This window comes from Oncorhynchus kisutch, linkage group LG11 (assembly GCF_002021735.2).
Source record: "Oncorhynchus kisutch isolate 150728-3 linkage group LG11, Okis_V2, whole genome shotgun sequence".
Lineage (NCBI taxonomy): Eukaryota > Metazoa > Chordata > Actinopteri > Salmoniformes > Salmonidae > Oncorhynchus > Oncorhynchus kisutch.
In genome coordinates, this window is record NC_034184.2 from 61,753,790 (window position 1) to 61,775,396 (window position 21,607).

General features: G+C 42.3%; 2 protein-coding genes across 5 annotated transcripts in view; both read left to right on the forward strand.

The window, feature by feature from the left end:
- The window catches only part of nfx1 (nuclear transcription factor, X-box binding 1), a 33,237-nt gene extending 27,872 nt beyond the window's left edge, over positions 1–5,365 (forward strand). The window contains exons 14-25 of one of the 3 annotated variants that reach the window (XM_020494718.2): positions 240–348; positions 749–868; positions 1,052–1,131; positions 1,350–1,580; positions 1,823–1,896; positions 2,047–2,145; positions 2,263–2,304; positions 2,493–2,591; positions 2,842–2,908; positions 4,270–4,415; positions 4,646–4,750; positions 4,895–5,365. In XM_020494718.2, coding sequence (XP_020350307.1) covers positions 240–348; positions 749–868; positions 1,052–1,131; positions 1,350–1,580; positions 1,823–1,896; positions 2,047–2,145; positions 2,263–2,304; positions 2,493–2,591; positions 2,842–2,908; positions 4,270–4,415; positions 4,646–4,750; positions 4,895–4,970 — 1,248 coding nt within the window. In that variant the 3' untranslated portion in view covers positions 4,971–5,365. Of the gene's footprint in view, positions 1–239; positions 349–748; positions 869–1,051; positions 1,132–1,349; positions 1,581–1,822; positions 1,897–2,046; positions 2,146–2,262; positions 2,305–2,492; positions 2,592–2,841; positions 2,909–4,269; positions 4,416–4,645; positions 4,755–4,894 lie in introns of those variants that run through there. The other 2 variants (XM_031836033.1, XM_020494719.2) reach the window with 2 other exon arrangements.
- A 947-nt stretch (positions 5,366–6,312) lies between these two features.
- The window catches only part of smarcd3b (SWI/SNF related BAF chromatin remodeling complex subunit D3b), a 46,393-nt gene continuing 31,098 nt past the window's right edge, over positions 6,313–21,607 (forward strand). The window contains exon 1 of one of the 2 annotated variants that reach the window (XM_031836035.1): positions 6,313–6,636. In XM_031836035.1, coding sequence (XP_031691895.1) covers positions 6,625–6,636 — 12 coding nt within the window. In that variant the 5' untranslated portion in view covers positions 6,313–6,624. The remainder of the gene's footprint in view (positions 6,637–21,607) is intronic. The other variant, XM_020494715.2, reaches the window with a different exon arrangement.

Genomic DNA, 21,607 nt, shown 5'->3' on the forward strand with positions numbered 1-21,607 from the left:
AGTTTATTTTTTTGTATAAATGAACACATTTCTAAAAACCTGTTTTTGCTTTGTCATTTATTAGGTATTGTGTGTAGTTTGATGTGAAAAATGAATAATTTAATACATTTTCGAATAAGGCTGTAACGTAACAAATTATGGAGAAAGTGAATGGTCGGAATACTTTCCGAAGGCACTGCCCCCCCTACCTACTATCTAACTTGTCACACTGACATACAGTATGTCCCCCCTCCCCCTAGGGCGCGGAACACAAGTGCTCTCTGATCTGTGGCTACAAGCTCAACTGTGGCCTCCACCGCTGCCAAGAGCTCTGTCACCGTGGGAACTGCCAACCCTGCTGGCAAACCAGTGAGTTCCAATCAGAGGTCCCAGTGGCACTGCCAACACAGATGTTCACATGCCAGCAGATGCAGCACAGATGCCAGTCAATTGACACATTTTACCCGGGCTTTGGGATTCTTTGTAGTTCAAATGTTCCTCATCTTATCTTAAGTCTAGTGCACTTCCTAGAAGGCCATTTGCTATACCAGTGGACTGTTGGGGGCGATTCTTAACTTCCACTTCAGTCAAATGTACACTTACTGTAGTATCCTGTTAACATCCAACACGTGTTTATTTGGCGTGATACGGTACGTTATTGCTCGATCATTGAGATCGCATGGCCTCATTCGCAAAGTCTCACCCCAGACATACAGTCGGTTCTCATAGGCCACGTCCCTCTGAGTCTCTGCCTGTTTCATGTGTGTAGGTTTTGATGAGCTGGCGTGCCACTGTGGGGTGAGTGTTCTGTTCCCCCCCATCGCCTGTGGCACGAAGCCCCCAGAGTGTAAGAACCCGTGTACCAGGAGGCATGAGTGTGACCACCCAGGTAAAACCTTGCAGTAGGGACTACTGCTTTTTCACTTCGTTTCAAATGTGCTTTATTGGAGAGCAGAAATATATATGCATATACATGTACATTTAGGAATCTTGACATCTATTTTACCGTCTCTGACAAAACCGTCTGCAAATGTTTATTCCTCATGGTCTCATACTTTTTCTTTGTCCTCAGTGTTCCACAACTGCCACAGTGAGGAGAAGTGCCCACCCTGTACCTACCTCACTCAGAAGTGGTGCATGGGAAAGCATGAGGTAACGTCGCTGATGTTAGCCGCCTCTACCTAACCTTCAAACCTGCGCCTCTTTTTAAAGGCATATGGTGCGTCCCAAATGGAACCCTGTTCCCTACTGGCCCTGGTCAAAAGTAGTGCACTATATCAGGTGCCATTTGGGACTCGCCCATAGACACGACCCGTCCGCTAAAACCGCCCCCTCTTCTCTCTCCCCCCCCCCCCCCCCCCCCCCCGCAGCGAAGGAGCAACATCCCGTGCCACCTTCAGGACATCTCCTGTGGCCTGGCCTGCAACAAGGTTCTGCTGTGTGACCTCCACCACTGCCGCCGCATCTGTCACCGGGCCGAGTGTCTGGCCGAGGGCGTCTGCCGCCAGCCCTGCCTGCTGCCCCGGCCCAACTGTGGCCACCCCTGCAACGCCCCTTGCCACAAGGGCACCAGCTGCCCGGCCAGCACCTGCACTGCCAAGGTACAAAAAACGAGATGTTCACCCAAGTGACTCGAGTGATTTTTAAATCAAGGCTAAATGAAATATTTGTTAACCCTGTGCCTTAGAGACTGTGCTACATCTAGGGTGACATTGTGACAGTAAACTCTTCAAATACTGGGCACATGGAGCAGACACGGAGATGGAACGCAGGCAGTATTGTTGGACTGCAGCAGAAGTCTTCTTGTGGCCAGCGTTTGTCAGTTTCCACCTCTGTCCCACAGGTGGCGCTACAGTGCGACTGCGGTCGGAGAAAGGAAACGGTGGTGTGCACGGAAGCAGCCAGTGCCCATCAGAGGTTAGTGTGCGTGGGTTCTTCTACAGTAGAATCAATGGTTTCTAGATCTATCTGAACGCGTGCTCTAAACCAGTTTGCTCTTATTCCCTCACGATCTTTTCAGAACTTGACCGCGTGTGTCGTAACTAGATGTGTGTCCCTGTTCTGTAGGTATGCAGCCATTGCCATGGCCAGTAAGCTGTCTGACATGCAGCTGGGTGACTCTGTAGACATGGGTCTTATCACTAAGAAGGAGATGAAACACACCAAGTAAGATGGGACCAAACCTGATTCCAAACTTGCAGCATAAAACACTTCCAGTAAATCACGTTGTACTAAATATGAGCGTGCCATATATTGCTTATTTTAATGCATGTTCTGGCTCAGGTTGGAGTGTGACGAGGGGTGTGCTGCACTGGAAAGGAACAGGTCAGTTGTTACATTGCTACTCCACACGCACACAGTTACTATTTGTAGCTCTCGTGACATTTTAAAATGCACAGCTTTTGGCTGTCAACTTGATTTGTTTCCTTCAATGTGCTGTCAACTTGAGAGCCTTCTCCTGTCTTTCGATCTCTGGACCTTTTGTCTGCCTGTGTGTGTCTGTGTCCTGGCAGGCGATTGGCTGAGGCCCTGCAGATTGACCCGTCAGTGGACCCCTTCAATATGCGCTCCTCCTCCTCAACGTACAGTGACAGCCTCAGAGTTGATGCCAGGTGGTGTACCAATACATAGAGTATTTTCACTGCATGCCAAGGTCAAAGTTCACCACAATGACAGCGTTTTCAAATACTCTAGTGTCCGTGTGCATGTTGTTGTGGTGCTTATATTTCCCCAATTGAAGGTGAATTTATGGCGCCTATGTACCTCGAGCCACGACCGGTGTCCTTTTTGAGACATGTTTTCACATTTTCATTGATGGATAATATTTACCATGATCACATTTCTGTATTTTTCACATTTTAGAAAAGATTTTAAGTTTGTCAGCGAGATAGAAGAGGAGATCAAGAATCTGGTTGAGCTGACCAGCAAGGTAAGGGACCAATAGACATGATTTGGGACCCTATTTCCGATAAGAGTGCACTACATTTGACCCTATGTGGCCTGGTCAAAAGTAGTGCACTAAATAGGGAATAGGGTGATTTTCACACAGAATTACACAGATCCTCAAAAACTTCTACAGCTGCACCATCGAGAGCATCCTGACCAGTTGTATCACCAGCTGATATGGCAACTGCTTGGCATCTGACTGTAAAACAATACAGAGGATAGTGCATATGGCCCAGTACATCACTGGGGCCAAGTTTCCTGCCATCCAGGACCTATATACTAAGTGGTGTCAGAGGAAGGCCCAAAAGATTGTCAAAAACTCAAGCCACCCAAGTCATAGACTGTTCTCTCTGCTACCGCACGGCAAGCAGTACCGGAGAGCCATGTCTAGGTCCAAAAGGCTCCTTAACTGCTTCTACCCCCAAGCAATAAAACTGCTGAACAATTAATCAAATGGCTACCTGGACTATATGCATTGACCCCCCCCCCCCTCTTTTTTAATTTTATTTTTACAAAGCTGCTACTTGCTGTTTATTATCTAAACATGGTCACTTTACCCCTACCTACATGTACATATTACCCCGACTAACATGTACCCCCACACATTGACTCTGTACCGGTACCCCCCTGTATATAGCCTCGTTATTGTTATTTTGTGTTCATTTTTTTACTTTTAGTTAATTTTGTAAATATTTTTTAAAACTCTTTCTTGTAGCAACCATGAAATTCAGTTCTAACTGTTGCATTTGGTGCATGTAACAAATAAGAATTGATTTGACCTTCGAGAAGTACAGGTATAGGAATAAAGACGCCTATTTCCCAAGTGAAATGTCACCCACCTCTTTAACAGAGAACAATGTATTAAGAGCATTACCTTTGAGCATTTAGATGTAATGGGGCAAGATTGGAACACTTAATGCAGGGCCAGCATTTTCCTATACATGACTGCGTTTCCCTAAACCACTTCCAGTTTACCAGAGGACGTTCAATTTGCATTGAGACTGAATTTGGCTAAAAGCTTCTGGTCCACTTAGTTTGAGTGCTAGAAAGGCTTGAAACACATTTGAATGTCCTTGGTTATTATGATGGGTATTGATAATGTCTGCAATGGGTTCTATTTGTCGTCAGTTATCCCTTTTTGGTTCTGAAAACATTTGAAAAATACTAATTTAGTCGGAGTAACGTCAAGTGAAATGGCTCCATTAGCTTGCAATGTTTAGGACAAAATGTCATGAACTGAGTGGAAATGCAAATGTTTTTATTTAAACCTTAAATGGGTAACTCGGAACAATCTTTCATAGTGGAAACATGAAGTCTGAGTGACTGTGTGGAACCCGTTTGCAGGGTAAACAGTCCAAAAGGAGCCACTGCTTCCCCCCTATGAACCGGGAGCACAGGAAGCTAGTCCACGAGCTGGCCGAGGCCTACAACGTGGAGAGTGTGAGCTACGACAGCGAGCCCAAACGCAACGTAGTCATCACTGCCATCAGGTAAACACCTCAACAGGAAAACGTTTCTTTAGTGAGGCAAGTTACACTCTGACTATCTCAAAGTAGACACATGTCTGTTATAACTTGAAAAAGACTACGTATTACTGTCTGTGCAACTGTATCAGCTGGTTATATTTTGTATGAATAGACGTGTATTGTGAACAACTGACCAAAAGATGTGAAGTCATTCTGAGGATGTGCTCCGTCTTTGTGCTTCTTGCTGTGTGCAGGGGGAAGTCTGCCTGTCCTAACTCAACCCTGACCTCCCTGATGGAGAGAGACACTGGGGTCCCGAGGGCTCCTCCACCCATTGCCCATATCAAACATAGCAGCAAGTAAGCCTGGGTCTTTGCACTCACAAAACGTCCCATATAGTCACGCCACAAACACACACAAATGGTTCTTAGTTTGTGTCCTCTCATAATGTCCCAATGACTTGTAACTAGCTAGTTAACTGTGTTTATTGTTTTTGACATCAGGGCTGACAGTGTGAGCAGCTGGTCCAAGGCAGTCAAAGAAGAGCCAGTGATTGACTACTTCGATGTCCAGGATTAATAAAGGCACAAAAGAAGCAAGCCGCATGATGTAACAATCATACTAAACTAAGAATGCTTCTGCGGTCCGTCGATTTTTGGAAATCTGTGATGCTATTTCCCCTCCCTCATTTAGGTTATTTTTCTCTTGAAGGCCAACACGTGTCACTACATAAGTATTTGGGATTTGTAACCATATAAAAAAAGTGTTACGTTTGAAACGGTGCCATGAACATTGTTCGGTGGCATTAGTGCTTTCTTCCCGCAAATGCTTACTCCAGACTTTGAAAAGAATAATTGATTGTGTTTTTATAGTTAGCAATTTTCACTTGTTCTCAATGCAGGACTACCAGTATGTTGTATTCTATGAGGGGACGTACCATACACCTTATTTCAATAAAGCAATTTTTCAATGGGTTTGTTGATACGTTACTTGCTGATTGATATATTGCAGAGAACCTGCTCTAACATTGTTACAGATACTAAACAAGATACTACTACATTGAGGTATTTTGAGATTGAAGTTTTATTATATGCTATAATCTTAGGATACTGTCTTTAAAGTATATTATGTGTTGGTACTTTTGGACATCAACTGGATTGCATTTAACTACCAGTATATGAACTATTACATAATGATGCCCAGGTGATTGAAGGGGCAGGATTTTAACAGCCCTGCATCTTTCAAAAAACGGCTGCAGGCATATCCTTATCCTTTGTGCCTTTTTCATCAACCTGGTCTCAGAGCATTTTGTATTATTCTGTATGTAAATTCAAGATAGTCCATTAGTATATATTTTGTATTGTGTGAAATTGTGGATGCCATCACGCATTTTCTATGATCTATAATAAATTACCATTCGCATTATGTTGAAAATATACAATATTTTATGTGTTTGCAAAACGTACATTATGCTACGAAATTGCACAATGTATGTTACGGTTTTGCAAAAGTATATGTTAGGAATTCTAGCTAGGTGGCTAACGTTAGCTAGGGTAGGAATTAAGGTACGGGTTGAGTTTAGGAATTAGGTTAAAGGGGGAGGGTTAGCTAACATGCAAAGTAGATAACAGGTAGTAAGTAGTTGGAAAGTTGCTGAAATGCTAAAGTTGTCCATGATGAGATTTGAGCTCGCAACCTTTAGGTTGGTAGACGTTCGCGTTAGCAATCATCTACCCCGACCAACCACCCTACTTTAGTTTTTGCTTAAGTAAGCATCTGTCTTATGTAACATATACTAAATGGAGTCTTTCAGCAATACGTACAGAATAATATGAAACTGTATGAGACCAGGTTGCAACCCAACCATGGACCATATAGAAGACTATTCCCTAACGGTTTTACATCCCTTGTGAAATATTGGTGGGCAGACAGTGTATTTCAACGGTAGAATTGGTAATTTGATGACACTCCCCTGCTAGTCCAATTTTTTATTGTATCCCGTCTCCAGCAGAGCCCGCGCCTGCGCTTCTTGAACCGAACTAAGAATCACCAGACCCGGCTCCATCCCCGAGACTGCGGCCCCTGTGTCTACAGTCGCCGATGTACCAGTCTACCTAATGAGAGAGTGATCGAGAGTCGCTACTGGAAGCCGTGAGCAAGTTCACGAGTGAACATCGGACAGATCTTTAGAAACATTACAGTTTGCCTTGAGTGCTCGGACTGGATCTGAGAAATGGAGAGAAAGGTAAGAGTTGTGCCCGCAGCACACGGTTTTATATTGTCTTGACATTCGTTTTCTTTTATAGTATGTGCTCAGTGCTTCACCCCTGCATAGTGAGAGAAAAATGTTTTCCACCATTATAGAGCTCCATTCTGCGCTCCCCAGCCCACGGAATCAGAAGGCGCATTGCCAGCCGGATTAGTGCGCACGGGAGTTTCTCGACTGGGTCTAGTTTGTGTATCTGAAAATCTTTTGAGGAATTGTTGAAGCTACCCTTTGATTTCTTTGTTTATTCCTTGAAAATTGCGATCTATGTATTTTTATTTAAACGTGAAGATTGACAATCCTACCGCATGTAAACTGTTTGCATCAGTGCATCCCATACTTAATTATACAAGGCTATACAATAGTTGTAGCCTGCACCTCACCTCACCCCTCCCCTGAACCTACACCCCGCCCCGTTTTCAGCCGTTGCAGACACGGCTGGCTTGTTAACCTTGACTGGTCTAAGAAATAGACACTTAAAGCAGCAATAAGGGAGATGCACACTGTATCGGACCATAGAGTAGACCGACAGACAGCACTCACTCCCCTTCTCTGTTTGCCGCATGTAGAACAACAAAAGTGTGAAATGACTCTCACTCCACTGCTCTCTTCTACCTATGCCCTATGGCTACAAAATAGGTTAGAAGAAATTGACATGGCCTTTATTTGTTGTGTTGTATGAATACAATTCCCACGTTACATCCAGTGTCCTAAAACCTATTTACATTGTAGCTACATAAATGGTACATTATAATTACAGTGTAAAACCAAGGTTGTAGGCTACTTACTGCCATGTTCGTAGGTTGTGTAATTATACAATACACAACTATTACACTTTTTAATATTCATTTGATTTGTAAACAAACGAAAAAGAGTTGTGTTTTCACATCCCCTCACTATGTAGTTAGTATTTTATATTAGAATCTCCATTTACAAATGCTTGGGATTATGTATACCACAAACATGACAGTTCTAACTAATACCTACTGTGTAACAATTGTTATTTCACTGTACCTAAACTGCCTGTGGTTTTTGGGAACTTAATATAAAGTGGGACCACTATGGGTCAGTAAGTAATTGAACCCACTGCTCTGGGAATTATCTCAAGTTTATGATCCAGTTCTTTATGGTTGGTGGTATACAGTATTTCTCAGCTGTAGTGGTAGGCCCCAAAAAATAACTTTATATTTTTTGAAACAACATAAGCCAATATACTAGAACATGATATTACAACATGTATACAACCTATATTTTATATTTGCAGGTTGGCCTCTTAATCCTGTTAGGATTGTGTTGGTTTAGTGATAGTGATGTGAGGGGGTGGTAGTTCGTTAGGACTCTATGCAAGACTTTCCCTTGCCTGTAGCTCAGTGGTGTTTGCAGAGACAGTGACGTGTGGAATGCACTATAGCATTCTGGCTTCAGAAGCCTTCTGCATGGATGCAGTGAGTCTTATGAAAAGGTTTGGAACAGAGACTCAAACTCCTCTCTATTATTATGATTTATTATAGATCTGGGGTCCAGCAAAATTAAGGCGGTTTATACAATTTTAAAAACATAAAAATGTATTCATAGATTTCACAACACACTGTGTGCCCTCAGGCCCCTACTCCACCACTGCCACATATCTACAGTACAAAATCTATTTTGTACGTGTGTGTACAGTGCTTATGTTATTGTGTGTGTATGTGTCTGTGCCTATGTTTGTGTTGCTCCATAGTCCCCGCTGTTCCATAAGGCATATTTTTATCTCTTTTTTTTAGGTCTAATTTTACTGCTTGCAACAGTTACCTGATGTGGAGGAGAGTTCCATGTAGTCATGGCTCTATGTAGTACCATAGTCTGTTCTGGACTTGGGGACTGTGAAGAGACCTCTGGTGGCATGTCTTGTGGGGTATACCTGGGTGTCCGAGCTGTGCGCCAGTAGTTCAAAAAGACAGCTCTGTGAATTCAACATGTCAATACTTCTCAAATACAAGTAGTGATGAAGTCAATCGCTCTTCCACTTTGAGCCAGGAGAGATTGACTTGCACATTATTAATATTAACTCCCTATGTACATCCCAGGGCCAGCCGTGCTGCCCTGTTCTGAGCCAATTGCAATTTTCCTAAGTCCCTTTTTGTGGCACCTGACCACACAACTGAACAGTAGTCCAGGTGCGACAAAACTAGAGCCTGTAGGACCTGCTTTGTTAATAGTGCTGTTAAGAAAGTAGAGCAGCGCTTTATTATGGACAGACTTCTCCCCGTCAATATATTTTGACAATGACAGTTTACAATCCAGGGTTACACCAAGCAGTTTAGTCACCTCAACATGCTCAATTCCACATTATTTCATACAAGATTTAGTTGAGGTTGAGTGAATGATTTGTCCCAAATACAATGCTTTTAGTTTTAGAAATTTTTAGGACTAACTTATTCCTTGCCACCCACTCTGAAACTAACTGCAACTCTTTAAGAGTTGCAGTCATTTCAGTCGCTGTAGTAGCTGACATGTATAGTGTTGAGTCATCTGCATACATAGACACAATGGCTTTACTCAAAGCCAGTGGCATGTCATTAGTAAAGATTGAAGTAATGGGCCTAGACAGCTGCCCTGGGGATTTCCTGATTCTTCCTGGATTATGTTGGAGAGGCTTCCATTAAAAAACACCCTCTGTATTCTGTTAGACAGGTAACTCTTTATCCACAATATAGCAGGGGGTGTAAAGCCATAACACCTACGTTTTTCCAGCAGCAGACTATGATCGATAATGTCAAAATGAAGTCTTACAGAACAATCCACAGAATATTTTTATCATCAATTTCTCTCAGCCAACCATCAGTCATTTGTGTAAGTGCTGTGCTTGTTGAATGTCCTTCCCTATAAGCATGCTGAACGTTTGATATCCATGGGTTTACTGTAAAATACCATTGTATATGGTCAAACACAATTTTTCCCAAAAGTTTAGTTAAGGTTGGTAACAGGCTGATTGGCAGGCTATTTGAGCCAGTAAAGGGAGCTTTACTATTCTTAGGAATCGGAACGACATTTGCTTCTCTCCAAGCCTGAGGACGAACACTTTCTAGTAGGCTTAAATTGAAAATATGGCAAATAGAAGTGGCAATATCTTCCGCTATTATTCTCAGCAATTGTCCATCCAAGTTGTCACTTTACGGAATTCAAAATTACAATGCTTATCTTTCATAATTTGGTCAGACATACAGTGGCTTGCGAAAGTATTCACCCCCCTTGGCATTTTTCATTTTTTTTTGCCTTACAATCTGGAATTAAAATAGATTTTGGGGGGGTTTGTATCATTTGATTTACACAACATGCCTACCACTTTGAAGATGCAAAATATGTTTTATAGCACACAGCACTTGAGCATGCATAACTATTCACCCCCCCACATCTAGCCACTGGGAGTTTTGACATTCTTCAAGGCAAAACTGCTCCAGCTCCTTCAAGTTGGATGGGTTCCGCTGGTGTACAGCCATCTTTAAGTGTATTCCACAGATTCTCAATTAGATTGAGGTTTGGGCTTTGACTAGGCCATTCCAAGACATTTAGATGTTTGCCCTTAAACCACTCAAGTGTTGCTTTAGCAGTATGCTTAGGGTCATTGTCCTGCTGGAAGGTGAACCTCCGTCCCAGTCTCAAATCTCTGGAAGACTGAAACAGGTTTCCCTCAAGAATTTCCCTGTATTTAGCTCCATCCATCATTCCTTCAATTCTTATCAGTTTCCCAGTCCCTGCCGAATGAAAACATCCCCACAGCATGATGCTGTCACCACCATGCTTCACTGTTCTCGGGATGATGAGAGGTGTTTGGTTTGCGCCAGACATAGCCTTTTCCCTGATGGTCAAAAAGCTACATTTTAGTCTCATCTGACCAGAGTACCTTCTTCCATATGTTTGGGGAGTCTCCCACATGTCTTTTGGTGAACACCAAATGTGTTTGCTTATTTTTTCTTTAAGCAATGGCTTTTTTTCTGGCCACTCTTCCGTAAAGCCCAGCTCTGTGGCGTGTACGGCTTAAAGTGGTCCTATGGACAGATACTCCAATCTCAGCTGTGGAGCTTTGCAGCTCCTTCAGGGTTATCCCTGGTCTCTTTGTTGCCTCTCTGATTAATGCCCTCCTTGCCTGGTCCGTGAGTTTTGGTGGGCGGCCCTCTCTTAGCAGGTTTGTTATGGTGCCAAATTCTTTCCATTTTTTTAATAATGTATTTAATGGTGCTCCGTGGGATGTTCAAAGTTTCAGATATTTTTTTATAACCCATCCCTGATCTGTACTTCTCCACAACTTTGTCCCTAACCTGTTTGCGGAGCTCCTTGGTCTTCATGGTGCCGTTTGCTTAGTGGTGCCCCTTGCTTAGTGGTGTTGCAGACTCTGGGGCCTTTCAGAACAGGTGTATGTATACTGAGATCATGTGACACTCAGATTACACACAGCTGGACTTTATCTATCTAATTATGTGACTTCTGAAGGTAATTGGTTGCACCAGATCTTATTTAGGGGCTTCATAGCAAAGGGGGTGAATACATATGCACGCACCACTTTTCCGTTTTTTGTTTTTTTGAATTTGTTGAAACAAGTAATTTTTTTCATTTCACTTCACCAATTTGGACTATTTTCTGTATGTCCGTTACATGAAATCCAAATAAAAATCAATTTCAATTACAGGTTGTAATGCAACAAAATAGGAAAAACGCCAAAGGGATGAATACTTTTGCAAGGCACTGTACTTGAATGTGTCGCGTCAGCGTTTGTTGCTGGCATGTCATGCCATAAGTTTACTTATCTTGCCAATTACAAAATAATTAAAGTAGTTGGCAATATCAGTTGGATTTGTGATGAATGAGCCATCTGATTCAATGAATGATGGAGCTGAGTTTGCCTTTTTCCCCAAAATGTCATTTTAAGGTGCTCCAAAGCTTTTTACTATTATTCTTTATGTAATTTATCTTTGTTTCATAGTGTGGGTTCTTATTCTTTTTATTCAATTTAGTCACATTAGTCACATCATTTCTCAATTTGCAATACGTTTGCCAATCGTTTGTGCAGCCAGACTTATTTGCCATTTCATTTTGATTCATCCCTCTCAACCATACAATTTTCCAATTCTTTATCAATCCACAGGGATTTAACAGTTTTTACAGTCATTTTCTTATTAGGTGCATGCTTATTAGTAACTGGAATAAACTACTTCACAAATTTGTCAAGTGCAATGTCTGTTTGCTCCTCATTACACACCATGGACCAACAAATATTCTTTACATCAACAATATAGGAATCACTACAAAACGTATTGTACGACCTCCTTATACACTATATTAGGCCCAGCTTTTGGAACTTTGGTTTTCCTAGATATGGCTACTATATTGTGATCACTACATCTGATGGATCTGGATACTGATTTCAAGCTAATTTCTGCTGCATTAGTAAAGATGTGATCAATATATGTTGATGATTTCATTCCTGTGCTGTTTGTAACTACCCTGGTTAATTGACTGAAAACCTGAACCAGGTTGCAGGCACTGGTTACAGTTTGAAGCTTTTTCTTGAGTGGGCAGCTTGATGACAGCCAGTCAATATTTAAATCACCCAGAAAACATACTTCTCTGTTGATATCACATACATTATCAAGCATTTCACATGGTATCCAGATGTTAGCACTAGGTGATCTATAGCAGCTTCCCACCAGAATGGGCTTTAGATGAGGCAAATGAACCTGTATCCATATTACTTTCACAGTATTTAGCATGAGATCCTCTCTAATCTTTACAGGAATGTGGTTCTGAATATAATTAGCAACACTTCCACATTTGGCATTTCTTTATTTTCTGTAAATGTTATAACCTTGTATTGCTATCACTGTATCTTCAAATGTATTATCTGAGTGAGTTTCCGAGATAATCAGAATATGAATGTCATCTGTTACTAGCAAATTATTAATTTCATGAACATGTTTCTTTAAGCTACATATGTTTACATGGGCTATTTTGAGCACGTTTCTTTTGGGATGCTTACTTGATTTTATTGCTTTACTGGGAAGCTTAGCAGAAGTAGATATGCTCATGTTATTTATGTTTAGTGCAGGGTGAGCTGCACACAGTGGACTTCCTCCTAGAGCACACCGGCTCAGTCCTGACAGTATAAATCTTCATAGGCACATGATTATATATATATATATATATATATATATATATATGTGTATATATATATGTATATACATATGTATATGTATATATGTATATACATATGTATATGTATATGTATATATGTATACAGTATGTAGGGGTATTTGATTATCTGTGCAATGTGTTGGGATTATTTTAAAACTCAAACACTAATGCCTCTATACTAATCAAGTAATGGTGGTACTCATTGTGAGGATAGTGCTAGGAGTAGCTACAGGTAACTGCCCAAATAATGGAAACACTTCACTAAATGAGGGATACAAAGTATATTGAAAGCAGGTGCTTCCACACATTTGTGGTTCCTGAGTTAATTCAGGAATTAACATCCCATCATGCCATTATTTTTGCCCATTATTTTGGCTACCATGGCTATGCCCTCCTAAGATTACAATGCCCCCCGTCCACAGGGCACGAGTAGTCACTGAATGGTTTCATGAGCATGAAAACGATGTAAACCATATGCCATGGCCGTGTCAGTCACCAAATCTTAACCCAATTGAACATTTATGGGAGACTCTGGAGCGGCATCTGAGGCAGCGTTTTCCACCACCATCAGCAAAACATCAAATGATGGAATTTCTTGTGGAAGAATGGTGTCGCATCCCTCCAATAGAGTTCCAGACACACGCAGCCAAGCTGCATTGAAGCTGTATTGAAGCTGTTCTGGCCCAACACCCTATTAAGACATTTTATGTTGGTGTTTCCTTTATTTTGGCGATTACCTGTATGTGTGAGATATAAGGCACTTTCACTTGGTCTTCCAGCAAAACACTGTGGACTAGATTTGTTGTGTGAATGTAGGCTAGTGGTGGCATTTGTCTTGACCATCATTTGTCCTCTTTTGCTACAAATCAAGTCAGTTAGAGAGTGATTCAGTTTACAGCTTTATAATTCAATATCCAAACTCGTGCATTATTACAAGCAACGGCTGTGGTTGTACTGAAGTTTTCCATCCAATACATTTTGGTGATATACAGTACCATCAAAAGTTTGGACACACCTACTCATCATTCAAGGGTTATTCTTTATTTTTGCTATTTTCTATATTGTAGAATAATAGTGAAGACATCAACACTATGAAATAACACATGGAATCATGTAGGGACTAAAAAAGTGGCTACTTTGAAGTATCTCAAATATAAAATATATTTGGATTTGTTTAAAACTTTTTTGCTTACTACGTGATTCCATATGTGTTATTTCATAGTTTTGATGTCTTCACTATTATTCTACAATGAAGAAAATAGTACAAATATAGTAATACCCTTAAATGAATAGGTGTTTCCAAACTTTTGACTGGTACTGTATATGCACGGCATTTCATTCTCCCTTGTGCTTAGATTCCATCCAGACAAAGAAAAACAATGGATTTCCATGCTATAACCTTGTTGGAATGTGTGGCTTCTGCACTGTCCCACGTGCAGTGTTAGCATTTCACCTTGCAATGTGGGGTGTTACTGTGGCTCTGCCGAAACATTTTCATTGGAAAACGGGTTGCAACTGCTTATGTAGCTTACAAGTGTTAGGGAGAAAACCTTACCTCAAGACAAAGCACTAACTTCGTAAAGATAGCGTCAGCTTGGTTTCAGTGTTGTTGTCTATGTACATAAGAGGTGTGGCACATATCATTTTAGAGAGGTGAGGCATGACCCTTAGCCCTGAAGGTCACATCTACTGAGTGGTTAAGGTCAGGGTTGTGAGTAAGGTAAACTGGTCCTAGATCTGTAGTTAGGGTCAGCCTCTACCTCAAGCCCTGAGAGGGAGTCAGATGGTCTACCCTGCTGCATTCAAGTCTGCAGGGAAAGAAAAAGTACAATTTTAAAATATCTGCCCTTTTTTCACAAGGGACACTTAAAGGATGGCTGAACAGTAATAGAACCCCTCTACATCTACCTCTCTCCTTTCTTCCCCCCACCCTCCTTCCTTCCCTTTCTCTCCATCCCTCTTTGTTCTCTTGAATCTAGCATACCAGTAGATAGATGACCCATCACCCCAACAAGGGAGAGATGTAGGATGAACGTTTTGTTCGAGGGCCCATAGTTTTCTTTTTGCTCGTGAGGCATGATTTGGCTTCACAGCAGAACTTCTTGAAAGAGTGGCTTATACTGTACCTGAATATAAGCACGGTATTGGTCATATCATGACCCACTTACTGTCGTTGTGTTCAAGGCATTTCAAATTCTGCAATGTCTTTGAAGTCTTTGAAACTATGCCCTCAGTTAAAACTTTGACAAATTTGTACTGCTCTTCCCGAATATTAGTTAACCCTATTGAATGGTCCTTGGCTTTTGTGTTTAGGATTACTTGCAGGGAGATCTGGACAATGAGTACTTCCTTATTTGGCTGGCAAGGAATGCCCTGGCCGTATGAAAGAAGGGCCAAGATTTTGTTACCCAGGAAACAAACTACAGGATTGGCTTGGTAGACTTGGGCTCGATAGGAAGCGCTAAATATGCTGAAAGTTTGAAAGTACAGAAATGACATGCTAGCATAGTGCGCGAGTCGTACAATACAGTAGGGAGACTGTAGCTTGCTCCTATGTTGTATGTGTCTTGACAACAAACAATAGAGTTGGCTACATCACTTCCAACATGGGGACGTGGCTGAGGAGACTGTGGCTTGGAAGGCTGTGTCTGTGGTACAGGACTGTGGGCAAAGAAGACAGGGTTGGACATACAGTTAAATGTATGTATTTAGTTGTAGTCTAGTTTCAGTAGACTGGCTATACACCAGCAACACCAGTCACACAAAAAAAGAGATTCAATTTGGACTTTTAGTTCAAAATTACTATGTTTATCTAACCTAATTACAGATGGCAAAGACCCAGCTTTGCCAGAATATTACATATATGTGTTCTTAATCACTACTATCCTACCATAAGTGTTTATTTGGAGATGTTCAACTGGATGTTTGAACGTACTTCTGTCTTTTAAATGCTTGCAGGCCGTGCTGTGTAGTGAAGGCACATGGAGCAGTGGTGTGACGCAGGAAAGGCTCGGGTGACTGTGTGTCTGAGACGGCCTGTCTGGCTTCACCAAGGCCGACCCATTTAAATGCAAACACTCGATACTGCACCAACACCATGGCCCCAAGAGCCATGCATCCATAAAGAGTGTGCACCCAGACAGCACGCAGTGCAGCCAAGTTGCAAATGAAAACCATCCAAATATGGCCAGCAGCAGCTGTATGGATTGATGTTGGCGGTAGGGGTGATTTTTGTCATTTGGTTTGGTGGGTGTCATCACTTTTCTATGGCCTACCTGCGCAGACGGAAGCAGTTTCAGTCCATTACTTTTTTTGATGTCATTTTCCATACTGTCAGACTCCGACAGTGCATGTTGAACAACACACTAGGTTTTATACTGAACAAAAATATAAACGCAACAAGCAACAATTTCAATGATTTTACGGAGTTACAGTTCATGAGGAAATCAGTCAATTGAAATAAATGAATTAGGCCCTAATCTATAGATTTCACTTGTCTGGGCAGGGGTGCAGCCAATTAGAATTAGTTTTTCCCCACAAAAGGGCTTTATTACAGCTAGAAATAATCCTCAGTTTCATCAGCTGTCCAGGTGGCTGGTCTCAGATGACCCCACAGGGGAAGCCGGATGTGGATGTCCTGGGCTGGCGTGGTTTTACACGTGGTTTGCGGTTGTGAGGCCGGTTGGACATACGGTCAAATTCTCTCAAACGACGTTGGAGTCGAGTCGGCTTATAGTAGAGAAATTAACATTCAATTCTCTGGCAACAGCTCTGGTGGACATTCCTGCAGTCAGCATGCCAATTGCACGCTCCCTCTCAAAACTTGAGACATCTGTGGCAATGTGTTATCTTGGCTAAGGATAAATGTTCACTAACAGGGACTTAAACACATTTGTGCACAGAGTTTGAAAGAAATAAGCTTATTGTGCCTATGGAAAAAAATCTGGGATATTTATTTCAGCTCATGAAACATGGGACCAACACTTTACATGTTGCATTTATTTTTTGTTCAGTATACAACATTTAATGAGCATCATTAGGTCTCAAGCGCATGCAGCATTCGATCTGGATTGGAGAACCACTGCCAGTCCTGTCTGCCCCTTTGTTTCCAGTTCACTTCACCCACTTCCCCCCCAATGTCCCAATGGCATGGGGAATTATCCCAGATACTTTAATCCTAGAATCAATCAGTTGCTTTGGTATAACTTCCACTGCTGTTGTTTCTCTTGAGACTCCCTATCTTGGACTGGGAACAGTCTGATGAAAGTCCTCCTTATGCACATGGAGCTGTGTCCAAATGGCACACTATTCCCTACATAGTGCACTACGTTTGACCACACCCTATGGGGATAGGGTTCTATATGGGACACAGCCCTGGCCTCATTCTGTTTGCCCTCTCTTCCATCCTGTCTGGGCAGAGTGGTGCTGAAGGATCTAGGCTAGATTAGCTGTATGCAAACTAGGTTAAAGTAGAGGGGTAGGGAGAGGCTTTCTGTACCAAGAGGAGAGGGTTGCCAGTGCATATTCTGTCCCAATGCTATTTTTCTTAGATGAGACGCCTGGCTGGTTCATGTACATTCATGATGGCTGACTGTCTGTGATTCTGCGTTTCACTGTGGATTAGTGTAGTGTATTGGGTGTCCCAGCAGCACAGCACAGGGCGGCTCTGAGGTCCTGTAGGGGAGGGGTGGGAGGCCCGGTTACTGGGTTTCTGAACTGTAGCCTTAGTAACCACAGTAGCTAGCTATGTTTCCTGCTATAGCTACTGCGTCTCTCCGCTGTGGGACTTACTGTTGACACAAAGCTTGTCAGAAAACTGCCCATTTTATTTGGCCTAAATACCCGCCAGATACCGTATGTGTTTTTCGTCAACACCCAACTCAAGTTTTGGTATGTTAAGGCTTGCACTAGTCTACATTGGCACTAAACTAGCATCTACTGTAACAGTTAAAGTAAATCGACTGCAATATTTCCACCATGTCCCAGTTTCTCATTGGCTGCAGGTTGAGTTGCTACCTGTAAAGGAAAGGTAGGACAGGTGGTTGCTATGGCGACAGCAAACAGGAAATGCCCTTGGGTAATGTCCAGAAGCCTTCCTGCAGTGTGTTGATTGTTGTCGCCCGCCTAAGGCTGCAGTGCAGGGAAACTCCGCTCATTGTGAGGCTGTGGACGGAGTCTCCATCCACTCTCACAATGCTCCCTTTCATTGCGAGGGGAGCGGTGAGGGGGGCTTCTGCCAAGCAGCTCAACCGTAAATGCTCCCTGGATAAAGATGCTTTGTCCCAAACAACTCCTGCTGCAACCCAAGGTCTTATTCTAAACTATTCCCGAATCTGTAATAGCCCAGGTCAGGTGCTGAAACCACTCCTGGAATGATGATTAGCTGGACCTTTATACTGGTATCAATGCATGCAGTCATCCACCTGTTAAGAGTACTTGTTTTATGCTTATTCTGCATCGAATTATGCATAATCTGCATTTATGGCATCAAGTTTTTTTCCTAATGGATTTCGATAATATCTACTGTATTCTATTACTATCCTATTGCTAACCTATGACTACTTCATGCTAATATACTGAAGAAATATATAAACGCAACATGTGTTGGTCCCATGTTTCATGAACTGTAATACGCACAAGAAATGCATTGATAAGTGTTTGTCTGTAATAAATCCCTTTTGTGGAGAAAAACAAATTCTGATTGGCTGGGCCTGGCTCCCCACATGACTGTGACCCTGCCCTGTCATGTGAAATCTATAAATTAAGGCCTAATGAATTTATTTCAATTGACTGATTTCCTTACATTAACTGTAATTTAGTAAAATCATTGAAATTGTTGCATTTATATTTTTGTTCAATATATGTAATATCCTGTTACTATGTTTTCTGTCGCTTGAATTCCTGTCTCTACCAGTCTGACTATTTCAAATGTGTTCTTTAGAGAAATCTTTCCTGGATTTTTTTCCCCTCCTTAATCCTGAGTCCTTAGTAAAGGTGCAGCTCCTTGTGCTTTTGTAGTCCATCCTTTGATTGTGGGGCCCAAAATCCTATAGAGAGCTGTTGTCCTGGAACTCAGCCCCTCAACCAGCTTTAGCAGGGGTTTGTTTGCAACTCTCACACGGAAGAAAGAAAGATAATGGGCCCGACAGGAGGGAATCCCGTCTTTATTGCATTCCCCCTCACAACCCAACTGTGACAATAACGTGGAGGAGTTTGTGTGTAGTGTGTACTCTAATGTTGTGTGTGTGTAGTGTGTGTATATGTATATATATATATACACTCGAGGTTAACTGAAGTCAGTGGTCATCAATGACATTGTAAAAATCCCAATCTAAACATAGAACATATGCAACAGGCTATATTTGGTGGCTAATTTGTCTACATGTGAAGGGGGCACCATAGTGTACTGTAAAACGAAACCGCGTCAGCACTTTCTGGAATACCTATTATGTTCCCCATATCCCCCTATCCCCCCCCCCCCCCTCTCTCTCTGAGTCCTTTCTCTCTTTCATTCGTTCGCTCATTCTCCTTTCTCTCTCTCTTCTCATTCCTGCGTCTCTCTAATGAATACTTGGAGAATGTAGACAAAGCGGGTGTATTGAGAGACTGGCTGTGGCCAGACTGTGTATGGATTTTCCCTTTTCTTTGCTAAGTCTTTTGTTACACTGCTGCACCACCACTTTTAGCAGCGATGTCAAATAAAATAAAAAGTCGTTATCCAGCGATTTGTTATTGGCATCTCGGGAATCGCGTTAGTTTATGGTTACATACTGGAAGGCATGATTACTTTTGTAGTTGTGAATCGGTTATGATAGAATTAAAACAATGTCATTCTAGCCATTACAATTTTATCATTTATCCACGGTTTTATTGAATGTATTGAATTAGCCACCAAATATAGCCTGTTGCATATGTTCTATGTTTAGATTGGGATTTTTACAATGTCATTGATGACCACTGACTTCAATTAACCTCGAGTGGAAATTTAGCAGTAGAACTAATGACGATGCTTTGATGAAACTGTACTGCAGTATGCTCAACATACACTGCTGTGTGCTCAGTGTCTCTCCCTAGTGGCCACACGAGAATAGTGTATGTCTGCCCATTCAGGCACTGTAGGAATGAATGAAGAAAGAGGCGATCTGTGATTCAATTTAAATTAATTTAAAAGTAAAAAAAAAAAGGTATGTCCCCTTTCAATGGCAAAAAGGAGAGTGTGGAAATAAATTATTAATAACTGGGTGTAGTATATTTCCACATATTCCTATAGCACACTGCATGAGGGAGGGGTCCTTTTCATTCAAGCAGACTCATTATAGTCCCCTCCTAGACAGGGGAGTCTGCTCATATAGCAGCAGTATGTGCCCCCTCTACTGGCCATTGTAGTACTACTACTGCTCCCAGCAAGCGATTACCCCCTGTTAGCCCCCTTCTCCCCTGTGCTACAGAATGGGTCATGGCCGTTTGGTGATACTGGTTGGCCTATTGGTGAGGGAGACTGCGGGGGTCCAGCAAGGGGTACTTCTGCGCACAAGCCATCCGTGCCCCTTCCTGAACGGTTGGATCCCTTTGTTATCTTTTGACGCCCACGTGCCATTTGCTGGAGAAACAAGGACAACGTTTTATCTCTGACTCTGCTTGTTTTAAGGTGATTTGTTTGGTGCTTCTTGACTGTACACCAGAGCAGATGTACGTTATATAATATAACATTTTAGATGATTTTTAAATTATTCTATGCATAAAAGAGATGCACAGTTTAACTAACGTAATCATTCACTGCATCTTAATATGGGGCTGATGGATGGAGTCAACCATTAAACCCCAAGATCTATGGGGCTTTGCAGCACAGCTACTGTAGAGCACAACGTTGGGAGGCATTTCACTCATCTCAACAGTAGGTGTCGCCACCAATAAGGGAAAGCCCAAATGGCACAATTAAAACAGGGATGAGGAGGACAGAGCACGCTGCTCAATAGATGGATTGCAATTAGACTCAAACACCAGTCAATAACTGTGGCATTATAATTTGGCATCATTAGCTGACCTATCCTAGGATTCTGTATGTTTTTATTTGGAACATGGCTGTCTGTTGCTGACTGTTTCTGACATAAATGACCATGCAGACATCTTTCTCAGTTTCCTCCTGCTAGTTAAATGATGAATGGTGCTGGGTGCCACTGCTCCCTCCAATAGGGATCAGAGCCACTCTAGGAAGGTCACAGGTTGAGACCTCTGACCTAGGCGTTTACAGGCCTACGTACCAGCTGGCCCTTTACTACAATAACTGAACCGCACTGCTGTCACTTGTTGAAGAATGGCTCCCTCACTTGCGAGACCGCTGAAGTCCAAGCTCCGAGTATGGGGTGAAGTGGGAACTAGATGCCCCTTAATACAGACAGTACTCCCCTCCCCCAGTGCTGTCCCATCCCCTCCCATTTCCCCTGCCATTTCAGTAGAAAACCCTTGCATCAAATCCATTTTGGAGGAGACTGACGACACAGAGCATTGGGGTAAACTATTTGTCCATTTTCTTTTTCTGCTGTCAGGTTTGTGATCCATTTGAATCAGGGATTTGTTGGAACTGTTGAGTCCTTTACTCTGGGGCATCTGGTTTTAAACCTTTTATTCATTGAAGTGGTTGATATTGTTCCCTCCTGCCATCTCTAACCCACCACCGCCACTACCATTTCTCACCTTGGCCACAGATCACAGAGCTGCTGGTGATAATGGTAACAACTGGCATGTGTCATAAGCCGGATGCCCTTTGATCCTGCCCCACTTC